Genomic DNA, 15,576 nt, shown 5'->3' with positions numbered 1-15,576 from the left:
TCAACCTTTATTGCTTTTTAAGACTCTTATCTTGCAAGAATTTTCAATGAAGCATTTTTTATAATAGTAAAACATTAGAAACAATATCCAATCATAGATAAGTTAAATTATGTTGGTACATGCATATGTTAGTATACCATGTAGCCATTGAGAATAATGATACAGACTTTATTTATTGATCACTAATTTGGGTAAATATTCATTAAATATTATAGAATTAAAAGGACAGGTTAAAAGTAGCATTTATATGTATGTAAACAATGACTGTAAAAAGTGTACATACTAAAATATTAGAATCTCTTAAAAGCAAAATTATTCATTATATAATTTTCATTTTTACCTATTTTAAGTTTTAATTCTTTCTTACATATTATATTCTTCAGTTAAGATAATAATAGCAAAGTTTTATATCACTTAATAACTAATATTTTCTAATTACTCAATGTGAAGTTTTACTCCACGTGCCCTTCTACATATGCATTTACTTTAAAACCTCATAAAAAAACTGAGCTTCAGCTAAGGACGATGGTAAAATTTGGAAAATACAAGGGTGATGATGGAACAACACGATAAACAGTATCACTGAACATAGGTGGAAATGTCCTAAACAAAGTCTACTCAAGTAACATGTAAAAACTGAATCAAATAATATATTAAAATATTAAAACTAGATTGAGAGTCACACTTGTTTAACATTAAGAAACTTAAACGACTTAACACAAGAAGGTAATCACTAATAAAGTATTGATAAAAGTATTTAATAAAAGTCAATATCCATATTACTACATAAAACATCCTAATATACTAGAAATAATAACTTTTCTAAAAAGCAAGAATAAAATGCTATTGGATCCCCAGCAACTAGCTCTTTATCTGGCATAGATGAAAACTGAATGAATGATTTGAATATGGTGAGAGCGCTAAAATAATCCCAATTCCATTGTGGATGAAATGTGAGAAAACTTCCTGCCAGAAAATAGCCAAGGAAGCACAGAACTATGTTTTGGGAAAAGCCAAAATATAAAAGTAATTTTTATTACAGGTTGAGAAAATAATAAATTTCATGCACTATATAAGGCAAGAGTTTCTAGGTAAGACAAAGTTTTAAAAGGATTGGAAATATGGCAAAATTTGTTTTCCCTTAAATTGTTCTTAAATCTCTGATGGTAAGTGATATCCTTTACTACCAAAAGTACTAACATATGAGTGAATCATAATTAAGGTAATAATTCTATATAGGATGAAGCAATCTGTGACAAGCCAACTTTCCTGCTGAAAACAACTACAGGTTTTGCCATGGTACGGGAGGGACTTTAAAACAAAGGGACAAAGAAACTAAGACTGAAAAGATGAACTGTGGATAAGTTGAAAATGTTGCATATGGTATTTGTGAAAACAAAAGAGTGCTACTGAGAAACTAGCATCATTTGGGAACTGGGGGGGGTCTCTTAAGTAGATAGAGTAAAAAATCTGGAAGTTTGAAAAACCTCAAACACTTGTCCAGTTTTACCTCATTAAGTTCAATCCTCAACTAATATAATCAGTCCAACCTACCCTAGCAAACTAATGATAACATCATCTAGGGCCTCTAATTTTTCTTCTATCTATGTACAGAATTTAATTTAATAATCCCTGGGCACACCAAAAGATATGAACAAAGGAACTAAACCATGTTCAAAAACAAAAGAAACAAACCAACAGGCAAGGCAGATATTGAAGTATTGAAAATAAATTTAAATTATCTATGATTCATAGCAACAGGGTAGAACTGTCCCTATGGTTTTCCAAAACTGTCTTTATGGGAGTAGAAAGGCTAGTGCTTCTCCCATGCAGTAGCTGGTGGTTTTGACATTGAGTCTAACATGGAACCCACTATGCCACCGGGACTCTTAATCCTAAGACTAGAGAAGGAGGAATTCACTAGAATTTAGCCACAGATTTGAAGTACATGTGGAAGGCTCTTTTGGTTTGAGGGGGACCAGACATAAGATTGGTGATGAGATAGGAAGAACATAAAATTTGAGACGTTAAATAATTTCAATATAGCTGGAGTATAAGCTATAGTTAGACAATAAGGTAAAATGAGAGAGCACATGTTAGCAGGAACTAGAAAATGATTTTCTCTGTGAAGACAGGGTATGTGTTTGAAAAACAAAGATAGATAAATGTTTTATGATCCCTGTGGTATTCTGAAGGGTACATGTTTCACCATTCATTATGTCTTCTAAGTATCCTGCCACTTTAACAAGTTTGAAAAGTATTCAATAGTAAGACAGAGTCTAGAGATAACATGACATCCAAGGTATTTTATAAACTGATCCAAATATCCCTAGTGCTATAGTTTATTGTGCCAGCCTCTAGAGAACCCTGTCCAATATACCTAGTCTCATCTACTGGGTTCAAATATAACCCTGAATACTAAATATACCCTTAAACATTCATGTCTTGTAAAAGCTATCTCCTCTACTTCACTGTCTAGTTAACTTTTAATCATGTAAAATCCTAATCAAAAATTCTTCCTTAATACCTTTCAAAATGTCTTGCTCAGAGAAAAATTAACGATTCCATCTATATGCTCTCATATCATTGATTTATATAGTATTTATCAAATGTCTAATATGTAGCCTGATTGGACATTCTTCAAAAGTCAAATATAAAGTCTAAATAAATGTGGTGAAAGGATCCAATCCTGACATACACCTATCCTGACTGCAAACTACCTACAATCCCCTTGGTTCTGTTTGAACTCTTGGTCTATGCACAGATTCAGCATGAGTACAATTAAGTGTTGTGGAAGCCCATTCTACACAATGTTAACCAGATTTTGTTAAGACCCACAAAATCAAATGCCATTGAGTAACAATAATATGAGAAACTGGACTATATGAAGACGAATGCAGTATCAATATTGGAGGAAGAACCATTAATAACCTCCAATATGCAGATGACATAATCTTGTTTAATGAAAACAAAGAACACCTGAAGCGCTTACTATTGAAAATCAAAGACGAGAGCATCACTATAAAGAAAATAAATATCCTCATAACTGAACCAATAAGTATGATAATAAATTTGAAAATTATTAAAGCTGACAGAGATTTCTTTTTACTTGAATCTACAATTGATGCTAATAAAGAGGCAGTCACAATGGAAATCAAACGGCATATTACATCAAGCAGATCTGTTGCAAAAGACATCTTTAAAGCACTGAAAAGGAAAAATGTTACTGAGGACAAAGAGGCACCTGATCCAAGCCATGGTATTTTCAATCACGTCATATACCTGTGGAAGCTAGACACTGAAACAACAAAAAAAGTTGATACATTTGAATTGTAGTAGTAGTGAATTACATTGAATATACCCATGGACTGTCAGAAGAGTGAACAAATCTGTCTTGGAAGAAGTACAACAGAATGGCTCCTTGAAATCAAAAATAGTAACACATACTTTAGGAGGGAGCAGTGTGGAGGAAAAATGTCCTGTTAAAATAGAAGGGCAGTAAAGCAGAGGAAGACCTCCAACAAAGATTGATACAATGGCTAAAACTATGGGCTCAAACTCAGCAATGATTGAGAGGATGTAAGAGAGTCAGGCAGTGTTTCATTTTGTTGTACACAGTCACTATAAATTGGAACCAACTTGATGGTACCTAACAACAATATGTCCTTGGCACTAGTCCAGGTTTTTCTAGTGCAACTGTGAACAGAAAATATGAAAATATCTGTCTTCGTGAAGTAATACTTTATTGAAATTTTGGAAGAGGTGAGGGTATGGAGAGAAAAAGGATCACATATATTTTGATAAAGCTCTCCAAGTGACTCTATTGGTCCAATTCACATTGAGAAGGAAAACACTAGAAACTATTATAACATACTTGTAATGAAAGCAAAAATTTATAATGAAGCAAAAAGAATTGGATAAAAACTCACTGCCATGAAGTTGACTATGACTCATAGTGACCCTATAGGACAGATTAGAACTGCTCTTTGGTTTGAGATTCTAAATCTTTACAGGAGTAGAAAGCCTCATAATCCTCAAAGGAGCAGTGGGTGGTTTCTTTCTGGTGACCTAGCAGTAAGCAGCAGTCTGATGCTTAACCCACTATGCCAGCAGGGCTCCTAAATTTATAAGATACATTGCTATATTTTCTTATATAAACTTACGTGTCAATTCTTCTAATTGACTAACTCTCTCTCTGGATTCCTTTAACAGAAATGTTAAATCTTTCACTTTGTTTTCTTTCTCGGTTTTTTCAATCAATAGCAGTGATACCTACAATGAAATATTTATAATACATTTCATTCATCAAAATTTAATATGGCAGCTTAATTAAAAGGTAAATCTCAGATCGTTAGTTACATTGACAGACATCAATATATGCTAGTCATATTTCTATCTTTCAAATTTATAATCTCATAAAGGTAGTAAACAAAATAAGCTATAGTATTATAATTTATATTTGTCAAAGAAACATGATTTAAATAATCAATCTCCTATGAACAATACTCACATTTATGAGAAAAATATAAGAAAATATTAAATTATATAAAAGTTAAGTTAAAATCTCATTAGCTTCACAGTTTGACATGGACAGACAGATATCCAATTAATTTGGTTAGGTGCTAAAGAAATATTGCAAAGGTTTTTTTTAATCATTTTATTAGGGGCTCCTAGAACACATCACAATCCATACATACAGGGAACCCGTGGAGAGGTCTGAGGGGCTAACCCCAATCCCTACTATGTGGACAGCTGCCCCTTCCCCCAGAAGAATTTATTTCAGAGGACAGCATTGAAGCTGCAGCTCATGGAGAGGGACATGTCTGATCTGAGCACACGGGTGCAAATGAGGTGGGAGGAAGAGAGTGGAGCACATCCTGGTCCACCAAGCCTTGACAACATTATTCCCGCTCAGGGCAGCCAATCTACAGAGAAGACTATATGACCGGCCCCACTATGAGACACGACATCCTCACTGACCCATAACCCTACTGTGGACAACACTGGAGACACAGTGTGGGAATTACGCCCGATCTGACCCCACCATATGGAGGCAAAGCACTAAGGACCTGGAACAGAATAGCAAGGGGAACAGAGGAATGAAGTCCCCAGGGAATACTAAAAATAAAGTTTAGGGCCAGCTTGGTACCCATTAGACTAGACCGGAAAACACTCCTAAAGGCCAATAAACAATCCTTGAACTAACTACAAGTTTTTCTTTTTTGTTGTTGTTTTGTTTTCTTTTGTTGCTTGGTATTGCTCTGTCTTGCTTTTGTGCATAAGATACATTGCTATATTTGCTTATATAAACTTTAACTTGTCATTTCTTCTAATTGACTTTCTCTCTGGATTCCTTTAACAGAAATGTTAAGTCTTTCACTTTATTTTCAGATAGGTTGAATGAAGAATCTGCAGGAGAAAAAAAATGGGACCAACAGTTCCAGGGCGACATGGGAGAAGGGGAGGTGAGGGGAAAGGAAGTAGTATTAACAAACCCATGGACAAAGAAACAAGTGATCCAAATCAGTTGTGAGGAGGGTGTAGGAGGCCTGGTAGGGCGTGACCAAGGGTAATGTAATCGAAAGGAATTTTTGTAACCCAATGAAGGCTAAGCATGATAGTGGGACAAGAGGAAAGTAAAAGGAAATAGAGGAAAGAGCTAGGAAGCAAAGGGCATGTACAGGAGGTCTAAATAGGGGCAGGCATGTACATATATGTAAATATATGAGGATGGGGAAATAGATTTATGTGCATATATTTATAGGTTTAATATTAAGGTAGCAGATAGACATTGGGCCCTACTCAAGTACTCCCTCAATGCAAGAATACTTTCTTCTATTAAACTGGCATTCTATGATGCTCACATTCCTGGCACAATCACTGAAGACAAAGCAAGTGCATAAGCAAATGTGGTGGAAAAGTTGATGGAGCCTGGCTATCAAAAGTTATAGCATCTAGGGTCTTAAAGACTTGAAGGTAAACCAGCGGCCATGTATCTCAGAAGCAACAAAGTACACGTGAAAGCAGCATATCAGCCTGTGTGATTATGAGGTGCCAAAGGGATCAGTTATCAGGTATCGAAGAGCAAAAAAAATCATATTGTAAATGAGGGGGTAGTGTAGAATGGGAACCCAAAGCCCATCTGTACACAACTGGACATCTGCTTACATAAGGGTCAAGGGGAGGAGACAAGCCAGCCAGGGTGAAGTGTAGCAAGGATGAAACATACAACTTTCCTCTAGTTCCTAAATGCTTCCTTCTCCCCTCCCCCACTATCATGATTCCAATTCTACCTTACAAATCTGGCTAGACCAGAGGATATACACTACTATAGATAGGAACTGGAAATACAGGGAATCCAGGACGGATAATCCCTTCATGACCAGTGGTGAGAGTGGCAATACCAGGAGAGTAAAGGAAGGGGAGGTAGGGTAGAAAGGGGGAACGGATTATAAGGATCTACATATATCCTCCTCCTTGGGGGACAGACAGTGGAGGAGGAGTGGGTGAGGGGAGAAGATGGCCAATGTAAGATATGACAAAATAATAATTTAAAAATTATCAAGTGTTTGTTTATATATGGGTTGTAAGTTTTATGAGGCCCCAGTAAAATGATTTTAAAAATCCAATCCATACATACATCTGTTGTGTCAAGCACATTTGTACAATTGTTGCCATCATTCTCAAAACATTCGGTTTATACTTAAGCCCTTGGTATCAGCTCATTTTTCTCCTCCTTCCCCACTCCCTCCTCCCTAATGAAACCTATGAAAAAATAATTATTATTTTGTCATATCTTACACTCTCCGACATCTCCCTTCACGCACTTTTCTGTTCTTCGTCTCCCAGGAAGGAGGTCATAGGTAGATCCCTTGTAATCGGTTCCCCCTCTCTACCCTATTTTCCCTCCACCCTCCCAGTATTGCCTCTCACCACTGTTTCTGAAGGGATCATCTGTCCTGGATTCCTTGTGTTTCCAGTTCCCAACTGCACCAGTGTACATCCTCTGGTCTAGCAGGATTTGTATGGTAGAACTGGGATCTTGATAGGTGAGGGGGAGAGGAAGCATTAAAGAACTAGAGGAAAGTTGTATGTTTCATCCTTGCTACACTGCACCATGTCTGGCTCGTCTCCTCCCAGAGACCCTTCTATAAGGGATGTCCAGTTGCCTACAGATAGACTTTGGGTCCCCACTCCGCACACCCCCTCATTCACAATGATATGATTTTTTGTTCTTTCATGCCTGGTACCTGATCCCTTCTACACCTCATGGTCATACAGTCTGGTGTGTTTCTTCCATGTGGGCTTTGTTGCTTCTGAGCTAGGAGGCTACTTGTTTACCTTCAAGCCTTTAAGATGCCAGACACTATATCTTTTGATAGCTGGACATCATCAGCTTTCTTCACCACATTTGCTTATGCACACATTTGTCTTCCAACAATGTCAGGAAGGTGAACATCATTGAATGCCAGTTTAATAGAACAAAGTATTCTTACATTGAAGGAGTACATCAGTGGAGGCCCAATGTCTATCTGCTACCTTAATACTAAACCTATAAATATGTGCACATAGATCTATTTCCCCATCATATATAAATATATTTACATATGTATATGCCTGTATATAGCCATCTATAAATGCCCTTTAGCCTCCTAGTTCTTTCTTCTATTTCCTTTTACTTTCCTCTTGTCCCATTATCATATTCAGCCTTCATTTGGGTTTCAGTAATTCCTCTTGGTTACATTCCCCTTGATCAGTCCCTACCAGGTCTTTTACACCCTCCTTGCATTGATTTTGGATCATTTGTTGTTCCCTTGTCCCTGGGTTAGTTAACACCACTTCCTTTCCCCCACCTCCCAGTCTCCCATGTGCCCCCAGAAGCATGGGTCCTGTTGTTTTTCCCTCCACATTGTTTATCCAGCCTATCTTATCTAGATAGACCTGCAGAGATAATAATATGCACATGAAAACAAGACAAAGGGACAAAAGCAAACAAAATGACAATGACACACAAAAAAAGCCTTTATGTAAATAGTTCAAGGTCTGTTTGTTGACCTTTAGGAGCATTTTCCAGTCAAGTCTGATGGGGGGAGCTACGCCCTGGCCTCAAAGTCTATTTTTGGTATTCCTTCAGGACTTCCCTTGCTGTTCTGTTGCAGGCCCTTAAGTGTTTTGTATAGGCGTGGTAGAGTCAGATGGGGGTGGGGGCAATTCCCACACTGTGTCTCCAGTGTTGTCCCCTATAGGGTTATTGGTCAGTGAGGGATGTTGTTTTGCTTAGTGGGGCCAGCCATATGGTCCTTTCTGTGCACTGGCTGCTCTAAGCAGGGATATCCGTTCTCAAGGCTTGGTGGGCCAGGGAGTACTCCACTCTCTCTCTCTCTCTCCCCCTTCATTTGCTCCATGTGCTCTGATCAGACATGTCCCTCTCCCTGAGCTGTAGTTTCAGTGCTGTCCTCTGAAGTAAATTCTTCTGGGGGAAGAGGCAGGGCTGTCCACCTAGTGGATTAGACCGGTCCGTTAGACCTCACAGATAAGGTTTCTTAATGGCTATCTAGCAAATATACAAATACTTCAATAGTGCTTAATCATAATTATATTAACTTCCATATTCAGTTTAGAAGGTTGAATATTCAAGTGATGAACTGTCAAATAGCACTAATAACTGAATAACTAATCTCTAGTAATGGTTACTTCTCCACAAAAATGACACACCAAAGGCATCTTTGTAAGCATATACTAGCCTGTAGAAAATTTACTAAGAAGCTCTTATAAAAAAGGATACCCATTTAAACACTTAATACTGAAAAATAATTTTCTATTTAGGAAAGTATTCTCTTTAAGATTCAAAATGTATAAACAGGTTTGTGAAGGTCATCTGTGGGAAACAGAAGGAATTCTCCCCCAAGCTGTTTCCCCCCAAATAGATGTCAAACTTAGCTGCTTGCGAATGACTATACACTTGGAGGTCATCAGAAGTAGGTCAGGGTTATTCTCCCTAAGGGTTATCAGCCATCTAGAGCAAGCAATCACCACTGTTTAGCTCATAACAAGTAGGGCCCACTCCCTTCTGATAAGGATAGTAGTTGACTGTTTCTTTGTAGTACATCCCAGAGAGGTCAAGCCCACCCAAGAGTGGCCAAGGTTAGGCCTCCATCATCAATCTAGGGTCCGCCCTTACTGTCACATGTATACCACTAGTTCCACCCCCTCCTATTATGTGTACACCCCTAGCTCATCCCCATCCTATGATATGTATGCCTATTGTACTGCCCATTCCTGTGACGTGTGGTTACCTGCAATCATACACACGCCCCTGAAGTAGTTATAATACTTGGTTAACAATAAATTAGGTCCTGGAGCATCCTGCCAGGTCCCTGCCCCACCTTGCCTTCGGCCCACACTGTGCGTTGACCTGGCTGGTAAGATCGTGGCCATCCAGGAGGTGAAAATGCTACCATGAAATGTCTTACTCCATTATTTCAATCTCTCTTCTATTTCTCATGCTCTCTATGACTTCAATATAATCTTTATATATCTCAACCATACAATTGCACCTATCTGTTAAGTTCTTGAAACTTACCCTGTACCTACCCCCCCCTCCCTTGTATAAAACCAGCATATTTTTACTTCTAGATGCTTGCTCAGCTAGTTTGCCCAACACCCACCCAATTCCCAAATTACTTCCTTTTCTTACAATCCCTTGTGTAAGCATAGTTATCCCCTTTTTTCCCCTGTGCCTGTCAGAAAGGGGTATAAAAACACCACTCACACTTCCTTCTGCGCGGCTTCAATAACTCAATGCCCTGAATTGCTGATCCCGCCCGCAAGCTTCTCAATAAAGCCTGCTTCTAAAACTTTCTTAATTGGATCTCTGGTTCTGTTTCGCGCCCAAATAAACCTTACACTATCAAACCCGTGATTAGAGGTGGGGGGGCTGGTATCGCATCCAAACACAGTCATCCATTATTTCAGGAAATCTTTTAGTCATACTGTGTATCAGGAATTGATATAAACAGTACGAAAGCAGCAGACACACTCTCTCTATCTCTTTCTCTCTCTCTCTCTCACACACACACACACACACACACACACAAAATCCCTGCCATAATGAAACTTACATTCTAATGAAAAAGTGAAGCAATAAACAAGATAAATAAGAGTAATATTATGTTCTAAAGCAATACACACTGGAAAAACAGTGAAGACAAGGATGAGCTCTGTTAAATGATATTAAAATGTAATGTAAGGGAAGCAGGAAAGACCTCTTTGGGAAAAAAATAACATACAGGATTAATAGTAAAAGATCTCCCCCATCAGACAGTGTAAGATATGACAAAATAATCATTTATAAATTATCAAGGGTTCATGAGGGAGGGGGAAAAAGGGAGGGAGGGGGACAAATGAGGAGCTGATGCCAGGAGTTTAACTGGAGAGCAAAATGTTTTCAGAATGGTGAAGGCAATGAGTGTACAAATGTGCTTTACACAATTGATGTATGCATGGATTGTGATAAAGAGTTGTATGTGCCCCTAATAAAATGATTTAATAAAAAAGATCTCCCATAAAGTTATCAGAAAAAATTGCCTTCCAAAAGACTACTGTGCCTAAAATGTAGACAATGATAAGAAGAGATGCCATCATATACAACTTTATAAGCACTTTGACCTTCACACTAAGTAAATGACAAGCCACAGGATGGATCTAAGTTGAGTGAATGAACTAAGATTTTTAACAGAATCACTATAGATACTGTAAAAGTAAAGCTTGAAAGGATATAGAGGAGTAAATAGACACCAATTAAGGAGATTACCAGAATATTTCAGAGAAAAGATAGTGGTTCACGCCAGTTGACAACAGTACAGGTGCTAAGAAAATGCTAGATGTATTTTTAAAGTGGAACTTGAAGAACTTATTAAAAAACAGGGATTCAAAAACAGAGGTCATAAATGAATTTTTTAAAATAGTTTTCAGCCATGATAGGGATCAGATTAATATACCTGCCTAAAACTACTAAAGATGTGGGTAAAATACATGCAAAATCAATTTTCAGGGTAAATGAGCAGCCATCTAGCTGAGAAGCAACAAAGCCTACATGGAAGAAGCACACCAGCCTGTGTGATCATGAGCTGTCAAAGGGATGAGGTATCATGCATCAAAGAACAAAAAAAAAAAATCTTATCATTGTGAATGAGGAGGAGTGCGGAGTGGGGACCCTAAGCCCATCTGTAGGCAACTGGACATCCCCTTATGGAAGGGTCACAGGGAGGAGACCAGCCAGTCAGAGTGCAGTGTAGCAAGGATGAAACATACAACTTTCCTCTAGTTCCTGAATGCTTCCTTCCCCATCACTATCATGATCCCAATTCTACCTTACAAATCTGGCTAGATCAGAGGATGTACACTGGTACATAGAGGAACTGAAAAAACAGGGAATCCAGGACAGATGAACCCTTCAGTACCAGTGGTGAGAGTGGCGATATCAGGAGGGGGAACCGATTATAAAGATCTACATATACCTCCTCCCTGGGGAACAGACAACAGAAAAATGAGTAAAGGGAGACATCAGACAGATTAAGATATGACAAAATAATAATTTATGAATTACAAAGGGCTCATGAGGGAGGGGAGAGGAGTGAGGGAGGGGCAAAAATTAGGAGTTGATGCCAAGGGCTTTCATGGAGAGCAAATGTTTTGACAATGTTGAGGGTAACGAATGTACAAATGTGCTTTACACAACTGATGTATGTATGGATTGTGATAAGAATTGTATCAACCCCCAGTAAAATGATTAAAATATATGAAACAATTTTAAGGCAATGAACAGCAAGAACGAACAGTGTTCCCTGAGAGAAACAGATCAAGTAAGGACTACAAGTTAGAGGGGTCCAAGGTATGACACAGTGCAAGGGAACCTAAAACAAGGTCTGGAAGTCCCTCCAAGTTAAGAAGACATTGTTGAGAATTTGGGGAGTTGCAAACAGTCACAAATTCACCAGACAAAGGAACAGAAAAGAGAAATCTGCATACAGAGTTCTGAAGATCTTCAAAGGGTTTCTCTCAAGTCTTCAATTAAGTACTTATCAAGCTTTTTTTTTTTTTTAACTTATCAAGCTTTGAGTGAATCAACGTCCTCCAAGTACATTAACTGGGTCCCAGAACAAATTCAAGAATGTTCACAGGAATATTTTTTAAATCCAATAGAAAACAAGGTAATGCCTAGCATCTAGTCAAAATTTATCAAGCATACAAGTAAGCAGAAAATCCATATAAAGAAGGAAAAGAAAAGACACAATTAAAGAGAGGCAAAATCTGGTATGACACATGATTAAATTGATAAAAAAGGAAATTAAAAACAGCTATTTATTATACAGTCCATGTGCGTTCAAGAAGGTCGAAGAAAGTATGTCAATGAAAAACACAAAATACATTATAAGAAACCAAACTTTTAGACATGAACAATTAATGAATAAGATGAAAAATATATTAGATATGATCTACAAAGCAGAGTTTACGGTGTTGTCCCATTGTACTTTATTTATAAAGTTTTATTGGGACAAAATCTACACATCATATAATTCAATAGTTCAATCATGTCAAGAAAAGTTATTAAGCTTTTTAAAAAAATTTTGGGTGGGAAAGAAGCAGCACTGTGAATGAGTGAATTGGATTTCTGTTGAATTAGTGTACTTCAGTTAAGAATTGAGTACTCTACCTGATGTTATGAAGCTTATCCATTGTTTATAGCTATTAACTATTTCCAACTCTACGTGAAATCCAAGAACTACATATACACATACACACTGTTTAGAAATCTGCAAAATGAATAGTAAGAACTCTCCAGGTGGTTCTATTCTTCTACAAAAATGTGGACTGAGTGGTCAGTGATCACCATCATTACATATTACATATTATGAAGTATTTGTCCCACAAAATACATTTTGCAGCAATGGTCCATTACTCATCATATAAATGTAGATGATCATTTTTTTAAAGAAATAGAATATCATCTGAATGCCTACTTAAATGAAAAACATTAATTTTTCACAGTAAAATTAATGAGGCTAAATTTTAGATATGTATAATTCACTCACAAAAAGTGTATCATACAATCAAAGTAACTTCCAATTTATTCTGAACTGTTAATTATCTGATGAACTAATAAATACAAGTACAGAAAACAAAGAATTGCTTGCTTTTTTTACCCGATTTTCCTTGTGATTTAGTTCCTTTTTGTATTCTTCTTCAAGGTGTTGAAACTTTTCATAATCTTCTTTCACTTTAAAAATGAAACAAATACACTTTAGTGCCAATGTATTTTTAAAATATTTCTATTACAAATAGAATACAAAGTTTCTGATATATTTCACCACTTTAAAAAACTCAATGGAGTCTAACCATCTAAAACTATTGTTCTCATGCCGCTAAATTTGCTTAATAAAATAGTGAATTTTTAAAATAACAAAATTATAGTAACTTAAGAAAATCTATAGCTTTTATAGTAGCACACATAAAAAATATTTATAACTTTCTAATCTGAAATAACATTTTTCCCCAAAACCATTATATTGGGAGCTAATCAGTTATCATATCTTCCTTAGTTCAATCGCATCCAGCAGTACTGTGCAATTGCTATCACAATCAATTTCAGAACATTCTCTTCCTTCCATAACTCCTTTTACATTAGCTGATTCCCCACCGGGCCCCATGGGAACCCTTATTCTACTTGCTGTCTCTATTGATTCAGCCACATATTTTAAATGCATGTATTGTTGTTTAGCATGCATATTTAACTAACAAGAAATATGAAAACAATAAACTACATTTCTTAAAAAATTAAATCATACGCCTAACTAAACCTGCTGCCTGTTCAAGTAGATTTCAACTCATAGCAATCTGATAGTTTCTAAAACTAAATCTTTAAGGGACCAGGCAGTCTTCTCTTTCTCATATGGAACAGCCGTGTGTTTAAGTCAGAGCTTTCTGTTAGCAATCCAGTGCCTAACCAATGGCACCGCACTGATTCCTACCAAAAACCATATATATCTGATGACACAGAAATTGTATCTTAAAGCCAAAAAGTCATTTTTAACATCTATCAATTCCTTATCAAATTCTATAAGATTCTGAGTTTATTTACAAAACTATCTCACTCAAAAGTTTACTGTTATCAAGTCAATTCTGACTCATAGTGATCCTATTGGGCTGCGTAGCCCCTTTGGTTTTTAAGACTGGAAATCTTCACAGAAGTAGAAACCATTATCTTTATCCTGACAAAATTATGTAAAATACAAGATACAAAAGAGTTAAGGGTATTAGGCTGAGGGGATGAAAATAGTGTGAACGATTGAAAATATAAAACAGAAGACTAATAATATAAAATTAAACAGGATACCTACACTTAAAATGCATTTCCAGTCTGGAATTTTCTGCTTGCACACGAAGTTCCTCAAAAGCTATTACCATTTTCTGAAATAGAATTGACAGGATATGATAAATTTTTAAAACTCAGACTTTTAAATAAAAATTTTAAATAAACATTAAATTTGAAAATGTGATCTTTAAATTTAAAGCCAAAAAATTTCAAATACGGAAAACTTTATAGCTTTAAATAATTTACTTAAAAACGCATTAGGAATGTCTATTATGGTTACCCAAATGATTGAAGGCACAGGAAACAGAAGATTGGGCAATAAATGGAAGCATAAGTCAGACACAGATTAATAATGCTTTATGAGCTATAGTATTCTTGGTCTCTGACAAGGAAGTCAATAGTTAATAATTTAAGTTACATAAAGTGACTAGTATGAAAATCAAGAAAGTTACTAAAAAATAAAATATTAACATTCATAGCACAGATTTTGGGGAATTTTATTGATGATACAAATTCATGTATATAAAAATAACAAGTCCTTTAGTAAGGACTGTTAGTGTCTTAGTTAGTATCTTTATGAGTATTACTCCACTTTGCTTAGAAATAAATGCCTGTTAGCATTTTTTTACTTTTCACTACTACTTACCTCAATGTTATTATTTAGATCTACATAAGCTTGTCTAGTTTCTTCCCGTTCATATTCACCTGTTATAAATATCAATATAAATGTCTCAATATGAAGCCATTATGATACTAATAAAATAACTCAGGAAAACATGAAAATATTTAAAATCCTACATTACTGAAGTGACATTGGCAGATCCATCTCTATACTGTTTTTTAAAGTAACAAAGGCAGCTTAATAGTAAGGCATGGTTGTACTTACAAGCTATCAAGATCAAAAGCTTGGTGATATTCAAGTAGCTACACTTTCCTATTATAGGATAATTAACCATGAATTTATTCAAACTTTGATTATCATGGTTATATATATATATTTTTAATTTTAACAATTTATTAGGGGCTCATACAATTCTTATCACAGTTCATACATATACATACATCAATTGTATAAAGCACATCTGTACAGTCTTTGCCCTAATCATTTTTTTCCTCCTCTTTTCTTTTTTTACATTTTATTAGGGACTCATACAACTCTTATCACCATCCATACATATACATACATCAATTGTATAAAGCAC

General features: G+C 36.2%; 1 protein-coding gene across 2 annotated transcripts in view; it reads right to left on the bottom strand.

Annotated features, from left to right (window-relative positions):
- SYCP1 (synaptonemal complex protein 1) overlaps positions 1–15,576 on the bottom strand; it is a 108,610-nt gene that overhangs the window by 72,290 nt on the left and 20,744 nt on the right. For both annotated transcript variants that reach the window (XM_075540321.1, XM_075540322.1), the window contains exons 8-11: positions 15,021–15,079; positions 14,400–14,469; positions 13,206–13,279; positions 4,164–4,272 (exon numbers count right to left, since the gene is read on the bottom strand). In XM_075540321.1, the coding sequence (XP_075396436.1) occupies positions 4,164–4,272; positions 13,206–13,279; positions 14,400–14,469; positions 15,021–15,079 (312 nt within the window). The remainder of the gene's footprint in view (positions 1–4,163; positions 4,273–13,205; positions 13,280–14,399; positions 14,470–15,020; positions 15,080–15,576) is intronic.

This window comes from Tenrec ecaudatus, chromosome 1 (genome assembly GCF_050624435.1).
Source record: "Tenrec ecaudatus isolate mTenEca1 chromosome 1, mTenEca1.hap1, whole genome shotgun sequence".
In the NCBI taxonomy this organism is placed as follows: Eukaryota; Metazoa; Chordata; class Mammalia; order Afrosoricida; family Tenrecidae; genus Tenrec; species Tenrec ecaudatus.
Note: the sequence above shows the minus strand (reverse complement) of the source record. Positions and strands in the feature narration are given on the sequence as shown.